The following is a 27088-nucleotide window of genomic DNA, read 5'->3' on the forward strand; positions in this document are numbered from 1 at the left end:
AAGAGAGGATGATGGAGATGCACAGCCACACGCAGAAGGCAGCGGGGGGGGGGGGGGGGTTGAAGGTGGAGCAGAGACACGTGGCCACGAGCCACGGAATGCCCAGAGACACCAGGAGCTGGAAAAAGGAATGGATTCTCCCTCGGCCTTCCAGAGGGATCGTGGCTCTGCCAGTACCTTGATTTGGGGCTTCTGGCCTCCAGAACTACAAGAGAGTACGTTTCTCTCGCTTTAAGCCACCAAGTTTGTGATCGAGTGTTACAACAGCATCAAGAAATGAATAGAGCTTCATACAAAAAGGTTAGTGCGGTTGTCTCCCCATCATGTTTGTGTTCTAGAAAGCTTTTAAGTTACGGGACTCTATGTCACTAGCAAGGCTCAAAGGAGAAACTTGCTTCTGGTTCTGTATTTTGCATCCAGCATAAGATAGATAAGAAAGAAAAGCTTCTCTTGTCCATTCGTGTTTGTTTGTTGAGAGAGGATGCAAGTAAGCCTGCAGGGGAGAGAGGGTGGGGGCAGAGAGAGGAGCAGGGGCTCATCGAAGCAGGACTCGAGTTCACCCGAAGCGGGACTCAAACTCACGAACCGTAAGATCATGACCTGAGCCAAAGTCAGATGCTTAACCCCCTGAGCCACCCGGGAGCCCTCACATTTGTTTCTTAATAGCTGGGATGAGAATGAGGAAACCTGACGCGCCACCACAGTTAGGTTGGTTCTGGACTAACACGTCCAGCATTTTCTTTTAAAAATTTTTTTTATTTTGAGAGAGACAAGAGAGACAGAAGCCCAAGCAGGCTCCATGCTGTTCGATTCAGGGTTTGAACTCACAGACCATGAGATCATGCCCTGAGCCGAAACCCAGAGTTGGATGCTGAAGCGACTGAGCCACCCAGGCTCCCCAACATGCATTATCTATATTTTTAATCTCTGGAGGGTGCAATAGTTTTCCTTCACAAAGATCTAGGTAAGTGTTCCAAAGTAGGAAACAAAAGGTTGTGGTATCCTGCTTCCTTTCCTCCTGTGTATACTTATTCTTTGTGAGGGTCCCCTAATCTGTTACCCTCTGAGGGGACTCCACTCTGGGATCATCATTGTGCTTATGTTAACAGGAAACTATGCAGATGTTTGCCTGGCCCTGTTCCTACCCTTTGGATTTCTATCACTCAGAGAGGCATTTGGAGCGATCTTTTGACTTAGATCAAGATCAGCAAACTACAACCTGTGGGCTGGTCACCTGCATGCTTTGTTTTGTTTTTAAGCAGCTTTATTGAGATACAGTTCACTGTTTAAAGTGTCCAGCTGAGGGGCGCCTGGGTTGCTCAGTCGGTTATGCGTCTAACTTCATCTCAGGTCAAGATCTCATGGTTCGTGAGTTCGAGCCCTGTGTCGGGCTCTGTGCCGACAGCTCAGAGCCTGGAGCCTGCTTCCGATTCTGTGTCTCCCTCTCTCTCCCCCTCCCCTCTTGCACTCTGTCTCTGTCTCTCAAAAATAAACATTAAAAAAAATAAAGGGTCCAGCCGAATGGTTTTTAGTATATTCATAGATGGTGCAACCATCAACACAATTGATTTCAGGCCATTGTCATCCTCCAAAACCCATACCCATTAGTATAGCCAGTTGCCCTTCTCCCACACTTCCCACCCCCAGCCCTAGACAACCACTGGTCTACTTTCTTTCCACAGATCTGCCTGCGCCCGGCGTTTCATGTGAATGGAAGCCTACCGCATGTGGTCGGCGGTGACTGGCTTCGTTCACTTAACAACGTTTTCAAGGTTTGTCCACGTTGTAGCATGTACCAGTACCTCGTACTTTTTTATTGGCAAATAATACTCGATCGTATGAGTCTACTGCATTTTATCCAGCAACTGAAGGACATTTGGCTTGCTTTTACTTTGGGTCATTATGAACGATGCTGCTACGAACATTTGCGTACAAGTTTTTGCGTGAACGTTAAGTTTTCCTTCTGTTGGGTGGGTGTGTACCTAAGGAGGGCAACTGCTGAGTCACAGAGTAACTCTAATTAACCTTTTTGATTAAGAACGGCCAGACCGTTTCCCCAAGTGGCCAGCCCGTTTTACATCCCCACCAGCAATGCACAAGACTTTCATCACCTCCACCTTTTTGGTTCTAGCCATCCTAGTGGGGGGTGAAGCTGATTTGCATTTTCCTGATGACCCGTGACCTTAAGCATCTTTTCTTGTGCTCACTGGCCACGGCTACCTGTTTTTGTAAATACAGGTGATTGGAACACAGCCACATCTCCTTGTTTATACGTTGTTGATGGCTGCTCTAATACTCTAGTGGCAGGGTTGAGTAGCTGTTTTGTGTGTGGCTCCTGAAGAAAAGACGGTCAGGTTCTTGACTTTGGGGTAGACAGGGCAGGCATTTGAACGCGGGGAGGAAGGAATCCCTGATGGATAGTTTGCCTGACCGGTGCTCTTCCCAGGTAGAGACGAGCACAGAGAAGCTGAAGTGACAGCAGGGCCAGTGGGATAAAAAGCCGGAGCCTAAGTCATTCCGACGGTACTTGCCGACGGCCACTGTAGGGATGGAATGCCAGGATCCAACAGGAAACAAGCTTTCGTTTGGAAGGGTTGGTGTCTCGGGATGGCATGTCTTACTACCGGAAAACAGGGCCGTGACGCTTCCTGTACAGATTTTGCCAGCCGAGGCTGTGATCGGAGGCTAGCTCCCCTCCCCGCCCCCACGAGCACGTCTCCACCTGACTTGGGCACTGTTCACAGGTGGGCATGTCAGGCTCCTTCCAACTGAGTCACTGTGCCTCACGCGTTTGGACTGCCTGTCTCTGTTGGGAGTTTTCTGCATGTTTTCACTTCTTAAATCCCAGGCTTCCTTCTCTGCTCTGGTGCTCATGGCCCTGATTTTATACCCTCCTTCTTGCCCTTCTGAGGGGGAAAATAGTGCCTTTCTGCAATGCCTGGACACTGTAGTTCAGGGAGGCAAGTAGCCCTCAAATGTCCCCATTACATTTTCCCCAGCATCTTCCTTCACACCCCTCCATCGATTGATCATAGAAAAGACCCCCCCCCCCAATTTCCTTACTCAATCTTCAGTGAGGCCTTGGGTTTGCTCTCAGCCCAGGTGAAGCGCTTCAGCAAGGGGGAGGCCAGCAGAGAGCCACTGTCCATCTGGTAATCCTGGTGGGGAGGGGGGAGGAAAAAGGGTTACACTTCTTGCCTCACCCAGAGGGGGCCACGCTGAGTCGGGGGGGGGGGGGATAATACTTGGCTGCGCACTCAAAGTCACCCCAAGCTCTGTCCTCACCTGCCTATTAAGACAAAGCATTTTCTCCATAGGGGGCAAATCTACATTTTGTCGCAAGCAATGTCTATTATTCCCAGTGACTTGGAGGCCCTTCTTCCCCGAAGGGGAAGGAAATGCATTTAAACACAAGGGAAAACTGCAAGTAACAGGTGAGCATTTTTTATAGTAAACTTTTATACAAATTATTGCCTACATATACTAAAACGAATTTTGGCAGATGACTGGCATCTATGGGTATGCTGTTCTCTGGTGACCACACAAAAGATGCACCACACAAAAAATTCTGAGAAATTGGAGCGTCTGGGTGGCTCAGTTAAGCATCTGACTCTTGATTTGGGCTCAGGTCATGATCCCAGGGTTGTGGGATCACACCCCATGTTGGGCTTTGCACTGAGCTTGGAGCCTGCTTGAGATCTTTCTCTCTCTCCCCTGCTCACACTCTCTCTCTCTCTCAAGAAAAAAACAAAACAAAACAAAAACAAACAACAACAACCAAGAAATTATGAAGACATGGTTTAAAAATCAGTTTTTTTTCTTATGACTCCTATGGAATTGTCAGACCCTCAGCTGTCATGGTTTCCAGCACAATTCCATGTTTTTTAATTGACCTTTTTAATGTTTTATTTGCTTTTGAGAGAGAGAGAGAGCACAAGGTGGGGAAGGACAGCCAGAGAGGGGACAGAGGATCCGAAACAGGCTGAGAGCGGAGAGCCCGACGTGGGGCTCTAACTCACAAACCGTGAGATCATGACCCGAGCCGAAGTTCGGCGCTCAACCAACTGAGCGCCCCCAGGCACCCTTCAACATTCCATTTTCTCGTTGGTTCATCCTTAGCATCGGGTTTTCGGCAGGTGTTCCTTACTGTGCTAACACAGCATTCCCAGTGAGTGGACTCTTTGTTCCTGCCACCCTTGAGTCTCCCTTGGGTTGTGTTTGTGTCCTTGATCATCAGTAGACAAGCCTAAGCAAGCCAAGGAGCTTGCAGTCCCCACTGAATCCCGGTGGGGAGGGTTAAGGTTGAGAGAAGTCTTCCGTGTTTTGCTCAGTGTCGTTTCCTAGCGCTTAAAACCAAAGCAGAAAAACAAAATTTCATTTCCAGCTACTTTTGTATGACTGGAATACTTTTGTATGACTTATTTGTCATGTTTTTAAATGTTTTGATCACTTTCTCCTCTTTATCTAGTGCTTTTGAGAAGCTTTTGGTGCTTTTTAATCTCCAGGCCACTGGGTTTGTGGCCATCACCTTCACACCCTGGCGGGTTTCCCAGGCCCTTTATGGGACGTGGGCATCACCCGTGCTTCTCAAACTTCACTGTTCACATCTGTCCCCGGGGACTTTGTGACAGTGCGAAGTCTGACTCCGGGAGTGTGGGTGGGTCCTGAGACTCCGCATTCCTAGCCCGTTTAGTGGCAACCGTGCTTACCTGGCCTGGAGATCACTTTGAGTGTAAGGGTCTTGAAGCAAAGGGTACTCTTGCCCGGTTTTCCCTCACCTCCCCTTACTCAACCTCAAGGCCCAGAGCTTCCAAGTACAAGCTGGGTGGGGCCTTGGGTTTGCCAGGTTGTTCTGGATCACTTCTCCCATCGTGGCTGGGGAGGAACATGGCTATTCAGCCTCTAGAACCCTAGTGGGAAGGGACGTAAGGCCGAGGTAGGCTACTCTTATGAGAGAGCTTTCTGTTAGATCAGGAAGACCCAGCTACTCACAGCTTTGGATTCCTCCATTAATCTGAAAACAGGGTTCCATCATTGATAGCTAAGAAGCTTAGAAACCCACCATGAAGTTATTGACTGAACTGTGACCCAAGGGACTAAATTATGACCAGGTGAGGACTTGGACCCTGTAGTGAATTCTAGGTCACTGTCAAACTACAGAATTACCTGTTTTCACATCAGCTCCGTTTGGCTAAGTCTTGTCCCCTGAAATTGTTGTCTGAGCCACTCATTACTGACCCCTATGAACTGGGAGCCAGCAGGTTACTGGAGCTTGTGTTTGGGTAAGAGTCTGGCAAAGGGTCCTGCCATGGTGCACTAAGTAGGCTAATCCCATCACTTACATCAAAGATCGAGGTGGCATTTGGCGAAAGTTCTTCAAAGGTTTTGATTCTCTCCAAGCTCAAGAAATTGAAAGCATTTACATATCTGAGGAAGAAGCAGAAGGATAATCAACGTAGGAAAATGCATCTAGTTTTTATTAGTCGGGGGACTATGGGCACTGTCTCCCAGCTGAGATGAACCAGAGTACTGGAACTTTCCTGCTGTGTTCTCCTGGGAATCCTGACAGTGGTGGCCACTTCCCCCCTACGGCTGTCAATCCACACTGCACAGTTTTGAGCAAAATCCCATAGGGACCTGGAGAGACTCAGTAGTGGTTAGGCCTGTAGTCCCTTGTGGAACTGGGGAAATGTCAGGCCCAGAAGGAACCCGAGTCATCTCGTGGTCTAAACGCCGTATCTTACAGAGGAGAGAAATGATGCCCAGCGGAGGGGGGTGACTTGATATCGTGTGGCTGCCTACTTCTCCAAGGATGTGAGGAGACCAGTGAAATGACCTCTCCAGGCCACACAGCTGATTTAATGGCTAGTCTTGTATATTCTGTTCTGGGATTACAGACTGGGAAAAATGGGTTGTAACTGTGTGTTTTCCCTATAACTACCTCCTGACCTTTTGTTGATGACCCACTAGGAAGGCTGGCAGAGATCTCCACCATCTGGCTCTTCCTCGGGCAAGTTCACCTACTGACGGAGTTTCTCAGTCTGAAACCCTGTCACCATCTGCAAGGCCCGATTTCTAGATGAGCGCTTCATTGGTCGAAGGCTGAGCAACCCCCTGAAAGGGCTCAAACAACTTTGACAGCTTCCCTCCTTCATCTCTGACACAATCAGCTACTGCGAATGTGTTCGGTCTGACCTAGTTTTCTTGTCTTTAAAAAGAAATGGGTGATTCATTTGTTGCAGCCTGTTGGGCTGGTCACGGAGAGGGAGCAGTGCCACCGACATGTAACCCATTACCACAAATCGGGGCTGGCCACTGGACTTCTCGGCCTGTCACAGATGGCTGTCAGTCTTTTCAGACTGGCCCAACCCTTAGCTATGCCTCCCCTGGTCACCTGCCCGGTGTGGCTGAACTGAGGTCAAAGCTCTGGGGTTGTGCCTACTGCAGATGAAGACACTAGAAGGCCCATAGGATAGTCTTAAACATCCTAAACATAGTCCTAACTGCATGGAAACAAGGACGCAGTGTTAAAATACCTGGGTCACAGACTCTATTCTGCCACTTTCTAGGCACACAGTTTTGGCACGCTATCTTCCATGGAGCCTTAAGGGCCCCATTTGTGTAACAATAATAATATCTACCGTATAGTATTGTTTTGAGCATTAAAGGAATTGATGCTTTGTACAAAGAGCCCAGCACAGTGCCAGACCACGCACAGCATCAGTGCTGAATGTGTATGATACACACGTAACCATTAGTAGCGATGTTTGATTCATATATGACTGTTGGCATTGATGTGGGATACACACAGAGCCACTGGTAATGACGTGTTGACACACGTATAATCGTTAGTACTGAAGAGCTGACCCCCGCCCAGCACCCAGTGGAGACACTGAATCCATACATTTTCCCTTGTCCCTTCTCCAATTTTCCTCTACAGTAATGAATGGTATGTTAGTGTATCCAATAAGAAAAACAAATTATTTTATCTAAGGTCTCATGAAAAAAAAAAAAAAGTCTTTGGGGGGGAAAAAAGATGTAAGATTATTCTAAATAAGAGTCAAGAGGGGCACCTGGGTGGCTCAGTCGGTTAAGTGTCCGACTTCAGCTCAGGTCATGATCCCACAGTTCGTGGGTTCGAGCCCCGTGTCAGGCTCTGTGCTGACCGCTCAGAGCCTGGAGCCTGCTTCAGAGTCGGTGTCTCCCTTTCTCTCTGCCCCTCGCCTGCTCACACTCTGTCTCTCTCTCTCTCAAAAATAAATAAACATAAAAAAATTTTTTTTAATAAGAGTAAAGAAAATGCAATGTGCTCTTCTTGATTGGATCCTGATTTGTTTTTTTCTTAAGGTATAAAAGACATTTGGGAAACTTACGGAAACCTGAATATTTAATAATATTAAGAAACTATCAAGGGACGCCTGGATAGCTCAATTGGTTAAGTGTCTGACTTCGGCTCAGGTCATGATCTCATGGTTCATGGGTTTGAGACCTACTTTGGGCTCTGTGCTGACAGCTCGGAGCCTGGAGCCTGCTTCTGATTCTGTGTCTCCCTCTCTCTCTGCCCCTCCCCTGCTCATACTCTCTCTCTCTCTCTCTCTCAAAAATAAATAAACATTGAAAAACAAAACTACCAATTTTTTTCTGTGTGTGATAATTTTGATGTGGTAACACAGGAGAAAGATCTTACGAGATTTAGGGTAGAACGTTATAACGCCCGAAGCTCTCTTTCAAACAGTTGGGCAAAAAGAACCACATACATGCAGAGTATATGCGTAGAGACAAAATAGGGCAAAATGTTAACTGTGTTTGAATTTGGGAGGTGAGCTTTTTTTTCTGTTTGAAAATTTTATAATGTAAAGCTGAGGAAGGAAAGAAATCTTACCTGACATTATCAGAACTTCCTGAATTAAACTGTGGAGCTGAAATATCTTCCTTGAAGAAGTCATCAGAGAAGGCACGAGACGAGTATGAAAACCCGCTATTTCCTGTCAGTATGGCATTTAGCGGGATATAGTCCTTACCATCCTAAAATACCAAAGACAGAGCTTTAATTGTACAGATTTCTATTTCAGCCTATTTCTGTGAAACCTATCGGCTTCCACTATGTCATGTCCACAATCTTTCTTGCGTTTGGGGAAGATAATTCTGCGTGCACACACATTTTTTTTTAGCTTCTGATCTCAGCTATTGACAGCTCTTAAGACAACAAATAAAATACCTCCCCCCTTGACTTACATTCAAAGGCGTATCAGAATATCTTCTGATATTCTAGATTAGGTTAGCTTTACCTGTTGTACATTTGCCTGGAGCAAATCGCCTAGTTTTTCCACAAGTTCTGCGAATCTTGGCCTTTCTTTTGGGTCTTTGTGCCAGCAGTCCAACATGATCTGATAGCTGTTGAGGGAAAGCACGGTAGAAATAGCTGGAGAGCAGTGGTGATGGTGTAGACTGCCCCACACATCAGCGACGTGATGGGTGTCGTCCTACAGATAACGGTTCTGCTTCTTGTGGCTTAATGATCCTTGCCCTCACTCTTGGACTTGGGCCTGCAGCACCCCTCCCCCTCCCCCCCCCCCCCCCCCCCCGCCCAGGCTGTTTGGGCCGGGGTCCAACCGGTGGTGGGAAACGTGTCTAGAAAGGCAGACTAACAAACCCCGCCCTCCAGATCCCGTCACCACCCAAGTTTTTTGGAGGGCTTGAGGTCTCTGCAGAGGGGAAGACATAAGCTCTTCTTGAATAGAGCAGAGGTATTGGAAAGAAAATGTATATATTATATTTCTTAAGAAATTGGCTTGACCTTCTTAAAAAAAATTTTTTTTAATGTTTAAAGAGAGAGAGAGAGAGAGTGTGTGTGTGAGCAAGGGAGGAGCAGAGAGAGAGGGAGACAGAATCGGAAGCAGGCTCCAGGCTCTGAGCCATCAGCACAGAGCCTGATGTAGGGTTTGAACTCAGGAACGGTGAGATCATGACCTAGACTGAAGTCAGAGGCTTACTAACCAACTGAGCCACCCAGGCGCCCCTGGCTTGGGCTGCTTAATAAGGATGCAGTAGGTCTAGGGCCCCCCAGTTCCATTACTGAGCTCAGCAGCGGAGACTGGTTGAGAAGGCGCTGCATACAAGACTCATGCCACCTCCAAAGGGTGACAGTCTGTGTCAAGTATGAGAAGTCCCTTGGGCTGCAAGCAGGTTGCTTCCATGTGGAGGATCCCTCCCCCCCCCCCCCCCCCCCCCGCCAACCCCAGCATTTCAAAGCAGCCATTACAAACTGGCCTCGCACGCTTCTCAGGGCACTGGGTACAGGTCGGGAAACGTCTGTCTTAATATTACAGAAACCAAATCGTGTCCTGGGGTTTAAATGTCAACAGGGTTCCTCTATGATTCTTCTCCTCTGACCTTTGAGATGTAAAAGTAACTGGGCCCTTCTCTGGGCCGCGTCGAGAGGATACAGGTCCCTGCCTGCCCCCGTCCCTGGAAAACACACGCCAGAGCACCCTGCACAGACTGGCTTACACCTTTACGCTCCTTGGGTGCTCTGCTCTCCTCAAGGGAAGTTGGCTGTCAATCATCTCTTCTCTCGAAAGATCATCTGGGCCAGAGAGGGCTCTGACCAAGTTGGATCAAAAGCTGAATGTGCTCAGAATTTGGAACTGGACCAGAACCCGGCTGTTGGAGCTATGTGGGCAGGGACCACATCTCAACCCCCGTCACCTAGCTCAGAGCCTGGCATATAAGCGCTCCAGTACTGATAAGGAAGTCACCCGAGACAGCAAGGCTTCCTTCCACGAATTCTTAGTCATCTTGCAGATACTCCTCGTACTGCTGGGACCTGGGGGTTCCTGGGAAAAGCCTGAGAACCCCCCACGCTGCCGCCTCTTAGACATGCGCTTTCAGTCTGCACCAGCCTCTCCCAGCTGGGATATCCTTCTTTGGTTTCAAAGTATACGTGAGGTGGCCAACACAGTAGGAGTATAGGCAGGTCACGGAAAGAGAAAAGAACGCGATCAGGAGGACGGGAAGATCAGACAAAAGGCAAAAAACTACAGGCAATGCTGATACCACAGAATTTATGTCCTGCCTCTGAGTAGCTGGAGAGAGGCAGCGCTCCAAGCTTCCAGGCAGCTGGTGAAAAGAAGGAATAATCGAGGACGTGATGCACGCAAGCCAAAAGTTAAAAACACACCAGTTACTTGGAAGAAGCACGGCTCTTCCTAGAACCGAAATCCGAAAGGAAGCCGTCCCAGACACCTCTCAATCAATGGCAGGGTTTCCATCTAGGAAATAATGACTCCACGGGACCGTCTTGTACCCTTGTCTTTCGATGTTGGCCAAAGCCTTAACGGCAAGAATCCCCGTCAGCGAAAACAATTCTGAGAGGCGAGACACTGCGGTCCGGGTGCGTGTGGCTCTTTAGGTGCCCAGGGGAGTAGTGACCCCATGTGGTCATCAGACACCCTCTGTGGATACTGGGCTTCAAAAGCAAGCTGTGCTAATACTTGGATGGTGGAGCTGAGGTTACTTTCTCCGTACCCAGCAAGTAGATCTCCTAGGTCTTTGATTAAGGGACAAAGACCCTCAAAGACCCTTTGATTAAGGGACAAAGACCCTCACAAAGATGTCTTGTCTGAATTGCAAATTCTCCTGCCTTTGTCCAAACTGATGGGTCAAGACTGTACTCAGAAGATGATTCTGGCTCTCTCCCACCCATGTATGTCATCCACTGTATCTATTCTACCTAAGTCCTAGGGGGTGCGGTGGGGGGTCAACTGGTCCCAAGAGCTGTGAAGGCCAATGTCGACCTCCTGAGGCTCACCTTGCAGACACGTAAGAGACTGGGAGTGAGGACGGGAACACAGGCTCTCTAACTCTGGGCCACTGTCCCTTCTCTCTGGGAGACCTAGGAGAGGGCCGCAGTGCCCAGCGTCCCTAACTATCCCGGACCGGCAGCCTCAGAGTGAGGACTCAAAGGCACTTGCTCCTTTCCGGCAACCCAGGTCAGCCTGCTAGTGGCCAAAGGTCTGAAGTAGCCTAAGACAGCCTGCACCGTCTTGTACGATCTCCCTTTAAGTCGACACATTCCACTAATTTACTGAGACGGGTGCACAAACGTTTACCTGCATTGGCTGTGACGAACCCTGGCCTGCTCCCACCTTCCCACACTGGAGCCTGATTATCCAAAGCAATTTCTAGCAATCCACAATCTCGGAGGCTGTTGGAAGGATGTCGAATACATACACAGATCGTCTATAAAAGGTAGGCAAAGCAAGAAAGGCTTTGCAATAGGAGGGGGGAAGGGGTGGTTCCTGAGAGTAGAGGGCGTGCAGTCATGCAGGGCCCCCCCAGCCCCCACCCCCACCGCAAAGCATCCTTTCACCGCTGAGCGAGCTGCCGCGAGGACTCTCCCCGGGTCCTCTCCGCCGAAACTAGCAAAAGGGACCACCTACAAACTACTTGCTGTTTTATTCTGATTCTTGGTTTCTGATTTCTTGTTTCTGCTCCTCTTGCCTAAAATCCAACGCAAATCATCTCAGCAAACACCAAAGGAAAATTCAAAAAAAAAAAAAAAATTGGAAACATTCCTTGCTTATTTCCTTATTGAAAGACATCTGATTCAACAGGCCCTGGGCGAGGGACCAGCCACTCCGCGTCGAACGGTTTCCATCACTAAGTAAACAGGTTTAATAAAGAGACACCAGTTGCACCGAACCCAAGAGCCCTTCTTGAAACCAGCTGGGGGAAGGGCTTCCTTCTCAAGCTCTCACCCAAGCTCCCAAGTGCACGCCACTTGAGGCCAAGTTCAGGTCACAGAAGCCTGTTCCGAGGGCTGCACTCTGTCCCCCACCCGGGCCTCCCACAAGAAGGAAATTACATCAGCTCTCAAATGCTGGAGAGTGGCTGGAGGCTGGAAGTCTAGCCTGCCCAGCAAACATTTCACAAAGCTGCTGCCTTTCAGAGTTTCTAAAACGCCCCGGCATCGGAGAGCCGTCCTTTTCTCTACAGGCCGCGTGGGCTATAAGTGCCACCCGGGAGGGACTCCTGTCAAGACTTGAAGCTTTGATCAAGTCCAAGGGGGTTTTCAGTCCAAAGCTGATAGGACTTTGTCCCTCTAGGGTCACTTTGGACCAGAATCTGGACAGATATTAGACCCTGCAGGTGTGTGGCTCTGGGCTCAGACTGCCTCCTTGGCAGTGTGGCTAACCATTTAGATGTTCCGTGCCTTCATTTTCTTATCTGTAAATTGGAGATAATAGTGCCTACGTTGAGGGTTGTCACAAGCATCAGGTAAGTTAATATATGTTAAAAGACACTTAAAACAGGGCCTGGCACTTGAGCACTAAATAACTACTTAGTTAATAAATATTAGACGTTACCTAATACTGGCTGCAATTATGATTATGGTTAGTAATGGAGAACCAGTCTTGTGATTATGAGATCATATGAAAAGTGGAAATATTCAAAGCATGAGTGGACATATTAGAGAAACCTCTTTTCTAAGGCATGTGGGGTATCTTTCTAATTTAACAGTCCCGTGAGCCGGGGAAATCAGTTCAAAAGACTGGCTTCTAAACGTCTCCTCTGCTACCTGGTTGACAGAGGACAAATCACTTCTGAGAGGATTAGCTTCATTACTCATCAAATTCAGAGGATAACATCTGCCTGTCTGCCCCTCAAGGTTTCTGGGGATTTCAGATGAAACTGTGGGCCGGGGCGGGGGACGGTGGGGAGAGGGACGCTTAGAACACCGTCAAGTGCAGAGTCCTCTCATTTTACACCGGATCTGGCGGTTGCCCCCTCTCCACCAAGCAAAAGGAAGCAAGCGATTCAAAAGTCTTCGACACCTTCAACCCCCCCCCCCCCCCCCGCAGCCCGAATGTCGTCCTCGGGGCTGACCTAGCTCCGGTCCCAGCTCTCAGAACGGAGCCCTGCCTCAAGCTCTCTGCCCGTCACCCAGCAGACACGGTGCAGGGCTGACCAGAACAGGTCCCCCCGGCTCCTTTCTGCACTCACGCTACTCCCCGACGCCGCCTTTATGGGCCCGAGGCCCCCGTCCTCGTCCTGCGTCTGACCTAGCCTTGTCTCCAGAGGCTGAAGGAAAGAGACGGCTGCCTTGCACTTCGGCCAAGCCCACACTTCCTTCGTTCCCTCGGACTTCTCCCCAAAGGCCATCCCGGGGCTTCTGACAAGACCCCATGGTGTGGGTGGGACCGAGAGGGCCGCCTGCCAGTTCAGGAAAGGTGGTGCCGCCTTGGGGAGGCCCAGGCCCTTGTCAGCAGCTCAAGAAAACTGCAACTGTCATCACATTCCCGCTCAGGCCTTCATGTGCGAAAGGTCCACAAAGCTTCAGGAAAAGAGAGCGTCCCGGGGAGGCCGGCGAACATTGGCACAGTGGAGACAGCCTTCCCGGGGGGCCTGGAGTCCTAGGATGGTAAGCGGGAAGCCCCCTCGAGAAGCTCCACACAGCTGCCCACTCCTAAAACGAGTCCAGAGAAGCCTTCACGTCCATGGGGATTGCTACCTCGTTCAGGAGAGTCCCCTTTGCCTCTCCTACCCCTCTTCCCCTGAATTCCAAGTGAAACCCCCCCTCATGGGTCTCTAGCGAACGGAGGACCGTAGCCACCTTTAGGCCTTCATCCCCGTGGCTGAGCGGGGCTGGGAGCCCAAAGGTCAGCACCGCATCTCCTTTCTGGGGTGTGCCGGCAGGAAGGGTGTGGGCCCGAAGGGGAAGGGAGGCGGCCGGGGGCTCACATTTCAGGAGTCGCGTATTCGGGGGCCCTCATCCTTATGCCTTCCTTCAGACGGCTGCAGAAGTCCTCGTCCATTTGTACGCCCGGGTACGGGGACCCACCTGTAGGACACAGCGTGAGAAAGCACAGGGCTCGTCGTGGCTTCCGGGCACGAAAGGCCACAGGGGAGCAACTGGTGTTTTCCTCCCCTTAAAGCGATGGTTCGGTCATAAATCCCCAGGGACTGGAATGGCTGCCCACATCCACACCACCCACAGAGAAGCCCAGCAAACCCTTGGGAGGCCACGGCCCTGGGGGTCCGACGCCCACAGGCCAGTCCCGTGGCTACTCCAGTCTGCGGGGTGGGGGCTCCCCGCGCCCCATACGGAACTCTAAAGAAATCCCGTCATTAGAGAATCATACCTTGGGTTAATGAGATTCTTTCTAAAAAGACAAGGGACCCGGAATAGGCCAGTCGTGGATCATTCCCACGTCAGCGAGAACGGTTTCCTTCGCTACTTTCCCTGACCTCCTCACAGGACCCAAGCACTAACACTAGCTGCTGTGTGGGACCTGAGGGAAAGGGGGCCTCGGGCTCCAGGGTGAGGCTGAATGGGGGGGAGGGAAAGGGGGCCTCGGGCTCCAGGGTGAGGCTGAATGGGGGGGAGGGAAAGGGGGCCTCGGGCTCCAGGGTGAGGCTGAATGGGGGGGAGGGAAAGGGGGCCTCGGGCTCCAGGGTGAGGCTGAATGGGGGGGAGGGAAAGGGGGCCTCGGGCTCCAAGGTGAGGCTGAATGGGGGGAAGGGAAAGGGGGCCTCGGGCTCCAAGGTGAGGCTGAATGGGGGGGAGGGAAAGGGGGCCTCGGGCTCCAAGGTGAGGCTGAATGGGGGGAAGGGAAAGGGGGCCTCGGGCTCCAAGGTGAGGCTGAATGGGGGGGAGGGAAAGGGGGCCTCAGGCTCCAAGGTGAGGCTGAATGGGGGGGAGGGAAAGGGGGCCTCGGGCTCCAGGGTGAGGCTGAATGGGGGGGAGGGAAAGGGGGCCTCGGGCTCCAAGGTGAGGCTGAATGGGGGGGAGGGAAAGGGGGCCTCGGGCTCCAAGGTGAGGCTGAATGGGGGGGAGGGAAAGGGGGCCTCGGGCTCCAAGGTGAGGCTGAATGGGGGGGAGGGAAAGGGGGCCTCGGGCTCCAAGGTGAGGCTGAATGGGGGGGGGGGGAAAGGGGGCCTCGGGCTCCAAGGTGAGGCTGAATGGGGGGGGGAGGGGGGAGGGGGAACGGCCCACGGACAGGGGGCTGCCAGAGGGGCCTAGACGTTGCCTTCTGCGTTCTACCGTCCAGAATACCCACGCAACCTTCCCTCCTAGGGGGACGCTTGGCGGGGGCCAGGAGTGAACGACGCCTCCCAACCTGCTCTGCTCCAGACCTCGAACCTCGTCTGTCTCAACATTCGCTTGTCTGCACTTTCTGTGCCGTAGGAAGCAGCTGGGAGGCGTGCGCCTCTGGCACTGTGTCACTGCGGGGCCACTGTGGCCGCCAAGCTGCTTTCAAGGACTGAAAGCAGCAGGTGTCTGTCATCGAAAGCAGGGGAATGATTTTCACACATTACAGGAAACCAGGGATGTTACCGGGTGACTTTAAGCTGCTCCGAAAGGCAGAGTTTTGGCAAAGTCTGACAGACCGCTGGCTAGACCCCACGCTTGGGAGGCCTCAGGGCATCCGTGTGTGTCCGCAAGCAGACGTGGGCTCTGTGCACATCTGTGTGCCTGGGGCCGTGAACAGGGTTTCCAGCCACCCATGGCGGATGTTGCTGGAAGCGGAACCAATACGATCGGCACTCCTATCGTTCGCCCTGCATAAATCAGCGTGGAGGGCTAGCCGTGCTAATAATCGGAGCCACGAGAAAGGCCTCCCATCTCTAACCCTGGCTGAGCTGTGCTTGGTGGGGCCTTTCCGAAGAACTTCTGAGAGGTGGCTGATGCGGGGAGGGGAGGGGCAGGGCGTTGGGAGCCCGAGACTTTGAGAAATTAGGAGAAGGAGCCAAGGATAGAGACAGCAGTCAGACTGGCTAAACCTGACTTCAGACGCGATGCTGGTCTGAAGCCCTACACGGACCCACGCGTCTCTTAGATGCTGTTCTCAAGGGTGCATTTACCCGGAGGACGCGCGGCAGAGGGTGCGGGTCCCTTTCTCCCCCTTCCCCCCTTCCCCCAGATTTACCTAAGGAGAAGATTTCCCACAGCAGCACTCCGTAAGACCACACGTCACTCTTGGTGCTGTAGATTTTGTCGAAGATAGATTCGGGAGCCATCCATTTCAGAGGAAGTCGAGTCTAGAAAAGGGCAGGGGGGCCTTGAGCAGAAGGACGTGAAGACAAAGCATGTTCAACCCAAGTGCCCACGGGGTCACCTCCCAGATAACACTTGGCCCACAGATCATTTCCTAGAGCAGCTATGGTTTCCTAGAATGGAGGAAGCCCTTCCAACGTGCAGCGCCACACTAATGGGGCAGTAAGTGTTGGGTGAGCCCCTCCCACGTGTCTGACATGTCCTCACTCCATGACTCTGAAGAAGCCCTTCTCCCCACAAACAGCATGCGTGCTCTACAGGGACCTGGAAAAGAGTGACCTGAATGGGGACACATCCTGAAAACTGATGATTTCCAGGGCTTTTTTTTTTTTTTTTTTTTTTAAGAAGGAGGATTTTGAAAGGCATCTCTATGTAGAAAGATGATCTTAAAAGTCACTGAATCCGGGGAGTGAGCAAAGGCGTTGGAAGGAAGGAAGGTGACAGACCGCCTCTTGGAGACCATGTGGCTGGTTTTCAAGTGGGGAGACAAATCTTCCTGCTCTTCGGAGAGCAGGGGTCCCACTGCATTAGGCCTTGCCACTTAAAAACATTTTTTTTTAAATGTTTTTATTTATTTTTGAGAGAGAGAGAGACGGAGAGCACAGGTGGGGGAGGGGCAGAGGGAGACCCAGAATCCGAAGCAGGCTCCAGGCTCCGAGCTGTCGGCACGGAGCCCGACGCGGGGCTGGAACTCCTGGACTGCGAGATCGTGACCTGAGCTGAAGTCAGACGCTTAACCGACGGAGCCACCCGGGCCCCTCAGGCCTCGCCACTGGAGACGGGTGAGGTTCGACAGGAAATAAGGGACGACAGAGACAGTGAAACGGAAGTGAGAGGGGCTGAAAAAGAGATGACAGAAAACGACAGGCTTTGCAGATCAGGGCTCCTAAGCTCTCCTTTTAGGAAAAGAGACTGTTGGAGCAGCGGTTCTCAAAGTATAGCCCTGGGATCAGCTGTGTCTGCGGTACCTAGAAACTTGTTACAAAGGCACATTCTCAGGCCCCACCCAAGCCTCCTTGAATCAGAATCTCCGGGGGGCCGGTGGGGGGTGAGTGGGGAGCTCAGTAAATTCTCCTTCCATAAGCCCTTCCAGGTGATCTGCGTGCTTGGTCAAGTGGGAAAACCACGCCTAGAGCAATCCTCAGAGCCCAGACACAGGCTTAAGCCCCTCAGGCTGGAGAAGAGAGGACACGGGAGGTCACCGCCCAAAGTGAAAAATAACACAATGTTCAAAAACAAGCAGGGAAAGAGAAGCCAGTGTGAGCGTGCAGGGAGATGCGAGGCAGGGGGGGCAGACACGGGAGGGAGGTAAACTGTTTCCTCCCCAGCAAGATAATACCGACACCCTGCCCCACCCCTTCCTGGGATATGCACACCTGCTGAATCAATCACCCGGGTTTATTTGAGGGAAGAGTCCAGGGTGTTCTTTCCAGTGGTTCAGGGGAACTCCCAGAAGAGTCAAGGGGAGGCGAGGATACGGTCTTACCAGGGCCCCACGGAACACTCCCCGGGTCTGCAGTCTCTGGTAGTTCTGCCCCAAAGGACAGGTACCAACCGGGAAAGGCCAGGACCAGGGGAAAGGGGCATTGCTGAGCCCCACGCAAGGGCTCTCTGGGACACAGCCACGCGGGCAGCTTGTCTTCACAGAAAGCACATGATGGTTTTCAGGGAGCGTGTAAATATCTACCCAGGGCTATCTTAACCTGTGGTTTAAAGATGAGAGGGTATAAATGAGCCCAAGACACATCAAACCGACTTACGTCTCCTTTTCTCACATAATCGGGGTTCTTATAAATATCCCGGGCAAGGCCAAAATCGCAAATCTTCACCACGTTGTTCTCAGATAAAAGAATATTTCTTGCTGCCAGGTCCCGATGAATGCACTAGAAGAGAAGAGTTGTGTAATCAATGCATTTCCTTAACCTCACCGGCTGATTTCCTTTCCTCTTAATTGGAGGATCCATTTCGCATCCTTCCTTTCCATGAAGGAAGCGACTCTCAACGCACAAGGGGTTACCATAAACACGAAGGCATTTCTTTATACCCATGGCCCCAACGTCAAAAAATGCCCTGGATCCAGCGTCCTGGTAAACCAAGCTGGCCATCGATTTCTACCAGTAAGCAAAACCGCCCCCAGCCCCCGCTCCCCCCCCCCCCGCCTAGCCTTGCATCCCGAGGTGCCAAGGTCGGACCGTGACCCAGCTGCAGGTTCCGTGGAGGACCCCACTGGGATGTATGAACAGAAGCTCTCCTGTGAAGTTGTGTATTCTGAGATTCTGGCCAGTTCTGAAAAGATGCCGGAGGGCAAAGTGGAGAATGGTTGCCACATTCGTCTAATCTGAAACCTGGTGAGGTTTTTTTGCCCCAGAGTTCAGTTCTATGCCTTGGTATCCAAGACTCCTCAGTCCTATCAGGACAAATTGAGGCGTCTGTTGATGACAACACATGACAACAAATTTCCATAAGTTAAGCAAATACTGGGAAGAGCCAATTGATTTATAGCACAAATGAGTGCGTGTCCATATGAACGTCTTCCGGGCCTGGCAGAGAAGGAGACAGTAAAGGGCAAGCCTGACCTTTCTGGAAGACAAGAACTCCATGCCTCTGGCCACTTGAAAACTGTAAGAAATCAGATCTTCCATAGTGATGGGCTGCTTGTAGAAATCATCGGAGTCTGGAAAGCATTAAAAGCGTAACTGTTTGTAATGGCTCTTGTTATCCTACCAAATCCCTGTTTATTGGAACAACGTTAGCAAAACAGAAAACAAACCAACAAGTAGATCAGAGTTCAGTTTCAAGAGCATTGGAGTTTCAACATGAATATCCGAGATTTTTCCAGGCCTCCAGCCCATTTTACCCAAGGATGGGGGCGGGGGATGATCCGTCAAGACAAAAAGCCCTGAGGGGAGACAATTGTACAGTTCCCCGTCAAAATTAGTAACTCTGTAAATAATCTTAATTCAAATCTTATCTCCTCAGGACATTACCCTTCAAGTCTCCCACGGATGTTTATTAGGGTGATAAATAAGAAAAAAATTTCAGAGATGCACAGTATGTTGTAAAAATATCTCAGACTGTAGGACAGGAAGGAATTAATACCTACCCTCCTCTTCCTCAACATCACTCAGACTTTTATCTTCCTGAAACCCAGAGCTTGCGAAGCTCTCACTGCTGGTGACACTATCTAGTCTTGGTTTCTTGTCTTGCTCCGGGTCTGGCTCCATTTTTTCTTTTTTGGGCTCCATGTGTAATGCTGCATCCTTTGAACAGACCAAGAAGGACACGGAGAGAAAGAGAGTTCCAGAACAGCAATGAGCAAACTAAGCCCTTAGGCTGGCAGTCGCCTGAGCTGAGAGAATGTCATTGCACAAAACGGATAGATAGCAAATTGGTAGCAAGGGCCCTGTGGCACTCAGGTGCCTGGTTCTTCCTGGGTTTCTAGAGTCTGGTTCTGCTTTTCAATGGGCTTCCAGACAGCATCTTAGGTAGGATAAAGAAATATTAATGGTGCTCACTGAGTGCTTACTCTGTGCGAGCCGGTATACTAAGAATCTTACATACGTTTTCTTATTTAATCTTTCTAGCCATTTTCTGAAGTACTTCTTGCTTATACGTGAAGAAAACGGGTTCAGAGGAGTCAAGGAATACAAGTCACATGCAAGTGGTAAATGGCAAAGCTAAGACCCAGGTCTGGCCAACTCCAGTCCATGCCCTTGACCACGTTTTCCATACCGCCCGCCATCTTGTGAAAGACGATCTGAATAACAGAAGTCAACCCCCAGCGGACGTAGGGCTTCCCTTGACAGAATCCCTGTGGGTAATGGGAAGAAGGCTGTGGTTCTCAATTTCTCTCATTTGTTTGGGGAAGGACGGAACGTGAACATTTCTTTTTCTCCCCTCCATTCAGAGCAAAGATACAGTTTGATCCTAATAAGGGCAGAAAAGGCCTTTCATCCTGGACTGGACATCCACGCCCTGGTTTGTAATCTTGCTCCTCTATTAACCATGTGATATTGGGCAAATTACCTAGGTTCTGGGGGTCCCATTTTCCTCACTGGAAAAGCTCCATCAGCTTATCGTGTAAGTGGACTCCTCGGAAAGGAGGTGCCGGGTTGGGGTGTCCATGTGGAACCGGGAAATACTTCTAGCGTCTTTGGGAATTCATCTCATAGCCGGGACACTGCAGGCTCAGCTCCCTGTGACCCTGTGGCCATGTGCTCGTGTCGTGTGTACCTTGGCGCGGTGATGCTAGCTGGCTGTACCGACCCAGGGGCGGAGAGGGGCCTGGGCTCGGTGGGGTCCCTTCACGCACCTGCACGGCGCGCCGGTGCGGGGGCAACTAGCCAGGCAGCCTTGCGTGGCCTTTCCTAGAACTGTCACCAAGTAGGAGAGATCTTCCCACTAGAGGGCGCAGTGGGAGTAAACAGCCGCCAGAGGAAGGAGCCACAGGGGGGACGAGGGGGACAGACTCCGTGGGGGGGGGGGTACGGGGCTCCTGACCCCTGGCCAGGGAGCACTGCGGGCGGGTCGGAAGGCCTCAGCACAGGTACCCAGTGCCTGACAACAGGTGAACTAGAATTCCTTGTTATTGTGTCTCCCCGAGGCAGTTAGAGTTGGTTCTGCTCAGTCGGGGACTGGCATTTTATTGGTTACAAGGCCTCTCCTGGGGACACACAGGCAGCGGGGGGAACAGCACTGGCAAGGGTATGGGGAGGAACGGGTTCAGCGGATCTGCTCGTGGCTCAGCCCCTGGCAACACTCTCCGGGCAGCCTTCTTCCTCATCCTCCCAGGGGTCACAGCCTGGGCACCTGGGTCTGCAGGGACCAGAAACTCGAGCTGCCTCACCCCCTCCTCGACTCCCAATCTATGCTCCACTCAGCTTTGCTTATTGGTAACCACCTCCGTGAAATAAATAAAGGTCTAGGTACCGAGCTTTCGGGACTCTGGCAGAATACGGTGACATTTATTACAAAGAGTATTCAAAGATCCTGGGGCATCCGTTTGGAAAATGAAACATCCCGTTTCGGGTTTTCCCTTCACTCTCTCTTTATATTCCTTTACCTTCCCAATATGAAATACGGACATGTGTTTTCCACGAAAACGCGAAGTTCCACCAACAGGGAGGCGACTCATTAAAAATAGCCAGAGTAGGAAGCAAAGCTTTCCAAACAAAGGATGCACAGGCCCGAACGTTCCCGCCCTGCCCGGGTCCCTGGGGTGTGCCGTTGCCTTAGTTCTTTTGAAGCCAGTCCAGGACTTCGGGACTGAAGGGACTTTGCACTGCTCTCAGCCCAGGCCACCACTTTCCCCTTTTTCTTCTGGTCTCCCCCCCCCCCCCGCCTCCCCGCACCCCTTCGCCCCCTGCTCTTCCCCCCTCTCCCCCGTATATGCTGGTAGGGCACAAAAAAAGCTTTGCATGGGGGAGTCCAGAGAACTGGGATTTTTCTCCCCGACTTCACCTCTTGGAGGGTGAATCACTAAATCACTAGAAGTCAAGCGAGTCGTAAGCCAATCACCTGACGTCTCCGGGCACATCTCTCATGGGAGCGAGTGAACTAGCTGACCACACGCACCCTTTCCAGCTTCAGGATCCTTTGTTTGAGGTAATCTCTACACCCCACGTGGGGTTTGAACTCGGGATCCTGAGGTCAAAAGTCACAGGCTTTACCTACTGAGCCAGTGAGGTACCCCTTCAGTTTCAAGATTCGAGTTATTAGAGCGCGTGATTTAAAACTGGGAACACTATGTTCTTGTATATATGGTTCCAAGGAGACCACCTGTGTCTTCGGTTGGGTCAGAGTTGGAGGGATGAGAGAATCGGCCACTTGTCTGGTTGTTCTTATCCGCCTGTCCACGTGGCAGGTGGGTGTAATTCTTGGAGGTGTGGCACTTTATCCGTCATACACGTCAGTGGCATTCGGTGGGATTCTTCTTATCGTTCTATCTCGGTGGGCCAGTGATGACAGGGATAGGTAATACTTTGGCAATGCGTAGTTCGATAAAAAAAATGTGATTCCCTCAATAGTGCCATGAGTTGGGTTCTGTTACTACCTCCGTTGAATAAATGAGGGAACTGAGATTGAGGGATTGCGTAACTTGTCCAAGGTCCCAGATTTGGAGCGGTGGAGACGGACAGGATGTATGATTCCGGAGTCTGCGTGCGAAACCACCACCCCGCATAGACTCATCACCAACGCTGCTGATCATCGGTTAATAATGTTGAACTATTGCTTCCCCAGCTGCTCCAGGCCAGAGAAGGACATGACACTGGGGGAAGGGGTCACCCCGGCAAAGTTTTATTATACCCTCTCCGCCATTCAATAATCTTTTAAGCTTTGTTTGCCTTCAGGACTTAAAGCCTCGCGTCCCTTTTGTTACGTAGCTTTATTTTAGTGCGTCAGGCTGGCTCCGTGTGTGTGCGCGGAGCCGACGTGCATGGTGAGGGTTTGGGGAAGGCAGAGTCAGGGCAGAGCAAGGGAAGGACATGATTTCTCTGGCTCCATCACTGGCCTCTCGTTCACTAAAAAGTCACTCAGTTGATTGAGGCCTTAATTTCTCTAAAAAAATGGAGACAATTATACTTGCCATCACCTTTCAAGAAACCAGTCACCAAGTGATGTGTGCGTGCGCGTGTGTACGTGTGGAGAGAGAGAGGAAAAAACCGATCAAGATGCTTAGGTAGGTATTTAGGTAGATGGCTGCTCAAGTTTAACCTCTATCGCTGCACATGCTGGGATTACCTATTCTCTGTACTCCCCACAAAAAGTGTGACATATTAGCATGCAAGGAAAACTCAAAAAAAGGAAAAAAGCAGAGATTGGGTGCTAAGCTTGGTCATTCGTGGAAAAACAGAGGTTTCTCATGCTTTAAGCTGCTATGGCCTAAACCTCCGACCCCTAAGCTCCTTACCTTGTTGAGAAAGAATAAGTCTCGTTTGCTCTTGAGGTAGTTGGACAGATTTCCGTATTTGCAATATTCAACGATCACCATCAGAGGCCCTGCAGGTCCAAACAGATGGCTTATCACTTGTCAGTTCCCCACGGTGATGGAGGCGCGGCCGGCTACGGCTGGGTCTCTAGCTGGAGCCTCCCGGCTCTTGGCTGCTGTCTGTACCCACGGCTCCTCGGAACAGGTGCGTCTACCCAACTGCCCTTCACCTCTACTCCTTTCGTTGAGCTTAGATAACACTCATGTGCACAGGTCTCTTGCATCTTTCTTTCTGGCTTAAGCAGCGATCACACATCTACACGCGAGCACTAACCTTGCACAGGGGAAGACCGAAAGGTCTTCAGGAACATGCCGGAGTCCTCAGTCATCCCCACGGCCCTATCCCGGCTGCTTGCCTCAGTGGAGAAAACCTGTCTGAAGGGAATGGCCCCTCTGGTTGTCCCCCGCATCGCCTCCTCCTGAGATCCTCCCAGGAGGGATTCCTTTCTCTATGGGAAGCTTCAAGGAATACTCAACCTTCTGTCCATTACCTCAGCTCTGGCCACGTCCTGAGAGAAAAAATGCCCTTCACTTGACCTGGAGCCCATGGGAAGGGTCTAAAAGGGAATCCTTCTCTTTAGAACCTCTCAATTGACTGTACAGGGAAGGCATTTCTAGGATGGGAGCACCTTTCTATAAGTGGACAAGTTGTCTCCTCTGGACATGAGAGGCTATTTTTCAGGAGGTGAGGAGGAACGAGGAGAAAGAGCTACACGTCAGACTCTGCTCTGAGGATGTGAATGGAGAGAGGGAGCGGTCCCTCCTTCTCATTTACCTCCTTGCTTGGTACAGGCTCCCAGCAGGTTGACCACGTTCAGATGGTGGCCAATGTGGGTCAAGATCTTGAGCTCAGTCATCAGAGCTTTGTACTCGCTGGCCGTGGCCCCCTCTGTGTGAGAAACAAGGAAGAGTCAAGGCGACAGGACAATGGGGCTCTTTCCGCTGGAGGCGGCATTCCTGCCCCCCATGCTTGCCAATGCTCAGACGGTTGCTTCACTAACTTCCCCACATTCTGCAGAAAGGCCAGGTCTCCAGACTGTTTTCATTACTCCCTCCCTCCTGAGCCAACATCCTTTTGATTACAGTAAGCCCCAGAAGCAGTGGTGGGGTTAGTCACTGGGCATTTCCTCTTGGTGGACCTGGTCTGCTCAGCAATGCGCTGACTCAGAGCTGGGCACCTCGTGAAAGCGCCTTCCAAAGGCTTCCGCTCTGCAGAATGCAGAACCAGGCGCAGCAAGAACCTTCCAGACAGGGGATGTGCCCACACCTCCCCTCTTTTTCTCACTTTCCCCTCTTTGAAGACTTACAAAGAAGGAGCACCAGGGGTCTGCAAGAGTGGAATGGCCACTTCTGTAAACATCTTTGCAATGTGTTATTTTCTCCCTATAACCTTTTCCTCCCTGGAGTCTGCAGGGTTATCTCAAACTGTGAGGATCCATAGGCATCTGCCTTCAACTCCATTCTCAGAGATAAACAACATCAGTCTAAGCATTAGCAGAGTCTGAAGCCTAAATTAAGTTTGTTCTGTTTTTTCTTTTCTTTTTTTTTTTTTCTTTTTTTGGTCTTTCTTATTGGTTAATCCGCAAGACTTTACAAAATTTAAAAAATAAAGTCTTACAATCTTGCTGTAAAATATTCCAACAATATGATGTATATAGAGTAAAAAGTGAAAGCCACTCCAACCACATACCTCCCTAGATAGACCTTTTTCTATGTATTTACAAACATATATACCCACATAAAGGTCTTTTTTTGTTTACATGAGTCATAAAAATATATATATATATATTTTTTTTTTAATTTGCTTTTTTAATGTGTCAGAGACTTTTCCAATTCTTGTTAGTTGATTAATAGCATTCCTGGCATTAGAACGGTCTCCAGTTTTTTTTGTTTTCGTGTGTGGTTTCTATTTTTTTTTTTTTCCCATTACAAATAACACTGTAGTAGATGGCCGATGTGTAATCTTTCTACACATGTGCAAGTAAGTCTGTAGAACAGCCCTGGAAATGGCCAAAGGACGTGGACGGTATTTCGTAAGCACAAATCATTTTCAGATCATTTTCTAACTAATAACCAGATAAACTCTAGAAGCTTCCCAACAGGGTTGGGATTGGCTCAACAGGAGACGCACAACAAATATTTGTTAGAAAAATAAACACCGTGAATACGCTTCTCATTTCAGACATGGGCATAAGGTCCAAAAAGGTTAAAGGTTCTGCTCCAGGGTACTTTGAAAGAGCTTCTGACTCACGGCCTTTGTTTGACATTCTGTCTTTTCAATTTCTCCTAGAAACAGATGGCCAACCAATTCAAGCAAGAAAGCTGAATGAAAATGGTTTGGGGGGATTTTACAGAGTGGGTGATTTGGCGATCGTTTTAAAATCCAGGCTAATGGCTTTAAAAAGATAAGCATTTTATAAAGACACCGCGTATGCTTTTTCTGTATTACACACACTACGTTCTGCCGGCCTTTCAAATTTTTCAAGTCAGAATTCCCCTCCTCCGACTCATCAATCCTTCCAGGCATTTATGCCCCCTTGGCACAGGGGAAAACCCACCTCTCTTGTTCAGACTGCTCTATCCCCAGGCAGGTGTTACCTTGGATTCACAACAGACGAGTGCACGCACAAGACCATCTCTGCTGGCGATGATGTGTGGTCGTAGGCAGGGAAATGGGACAAGCTGAGGAAGCAGACGCTTCCAGATGGAGCCCCGACTTAGCTCAAGGGTGGATATTAGACTGCCTCCATAACTCGGATCAGGGCCGTTTTAGGGTTTGGGGGCCACAGGCCGCCGGAGGCCGGGTCTAGACAGCCCCTCTTCTGCAGCACCGTGGTGGGGGGGGGGGTAAGAGCGCTGCACTCAAACCCCTACTTTTGCCCTGGGGAGCTCTGGGGCCCTGCAGAGGTGATTTAACCTTCCTGGGCCATGTCTCCTCATCTGCAAACTGGGGAAATAATATCTCCCTCACAAGGCCGCAGAGAGAAAAGGAAGAGGATTGGCAGTCTCCTGTGGTTCAAGCTAATACATGAAAGCACTTAGTCTGGTGCCTTCTCACACAGAGGGCATATTGATGCCTCTTCTCTTCGGAGCCTGGGCCACGGGGTGTGGGGTGGCGTGCTGGAATGTAGGCATGTCACAGAAAGGCCTGCCATCCTCTGGGCAGTCCATTTTGAACAAAAGTCCGGATCTGTGGGCCTTGAGACTCCTTCCCTGGCTGCTTTCAGAGCAGAACGGTCAGGTTCCTTGGAGGGTTTTTATCAGAGCCTTTGCTTGACGAGGGCAGCCTTTTGAGGTGGAAGGTATCATTGCCTGGGGCTCCTGCAAGAGGCCTACTTTTTGGTTTTAGAATCTTAACACGAGTGGGGCGCCCGGGTGGCTCAGTCGGTTAAGCGTCCGACTTCAGCTCCGGTCACGATCTCACAGTCTGTGGGTTCGAGCCCCGCGTCGGGCTCTGTGCTGACAGCTCGGAGCCCGGAGCCGGCTTCCCATTCTGTGTCTCCCTCTCTCTCTGCCCCTCCCCCGCTCATGCGCTGTCTCTGTCTCTCTCAAAAATAAACATTAAAAAAAAAAAAAGAATCTCAACACGAGTTGAAGTAACATAAAAATGCCATCACGAGTGAGGAAATGAAGTCTTCTCTATACTTCAGAAGACATCTGCATCCCTGAGATGTCTGATTTATACAGCTTTCCCCTATTCTCATTTTCATCTGTCTTGCAGGTGATCACGAATCACCGTGCGATTTGGCCCTACTTCCCCGGGGCTTCTCTGAGTGGTTGTGACTTTCAACACCAGAAAGATTATCTATCTGTCCACCTATGTAAATTTCTAAAGAGGAAATGTGTTGTGTTTGGGACCTGACGCTATCACACAGTTCAGAGTTCTGACGGTCTCAATTATTCCGGCTTCACGATTTCACTTTACAGTTAGGTCAAGCCCCAGCTAAGCCGTTGGGATTTACAACCCACAGCTGATTTCCCCTTAGAATGTCCTAGTGGATCCCTCCAAAATCTTGAACCTGTGGTTACAGTGAGCTTAA

General features: G+C 50.6%; 1 protein-coding gene across 1 annotated transcript in view; it reads right to left on the reverse strand.

The window, feature by feature from the left end:
• FLT1 (fms related receptor tyrosine kinase 1) overlaps positions 1 to 27088 on the reverse strand; it is a 177251-nt gene that overhangs the window by 3627 nt on the left and 146536 nt on the right. The window contains exons 22-32 of the mRNA XM_047073320.1: positions 23824 to 23937; positions 22971 to 23059; positions 19164 to 19320; positions 18637 to 18734; positions 17821 to 17943; positions 15933 to 16044; positions 13744 to 13843; positions 8289 to 8394; positions 7883 to 8025; positions 5343 to 5427; positions 3064 to 3158 (exon numbers count right to left, since the gene is read on the reverse strand). Coding sequence (XP_046929276.1) covers positions 3064 to 3158; positions 5343 to 5427; positions 7883 to 8025; positions 8289 to 8394; positions 13744 to 13843; positions 15933 to 16044; positions 17821 to 17943; positions 18637 to 18734; positions 19164 to 19320; positions 22971 to 23059; positions 23824 to 23937 — 1222 coding nt within the window. The remainder of the gene's footprint in view (positions 1 to 3063; positions 3159 to 5342; positions 5428 to 7882; positions 8026 to 8288; positions 8395 to 13743; positions 13844 to 15932; positions 16045 to 17820; positions 17944 to 18636; positions 18735 to 19163; positions 19321 to 22970; positions 23060 to 23823; positions 23938 to 27088) is intronic.

Source organism: Lynx rufus, unplaced genomic scaffold (genome assembly GCF_022079265.1).
Source record: "Lynx rufus isolate CCGP_SWC_20201006 ecotype Redwood Valley unplaced genomic scaffold, mLynRuf1.p SCAF_1, whole genome shotgun sequence".
Taxonomy (NCBI): domain Eukaryota; kingdom Metazoa; phylum Chordata; class Mammalia; order Carnivora; family Felidae; genus Lynx; species Lynx rufus.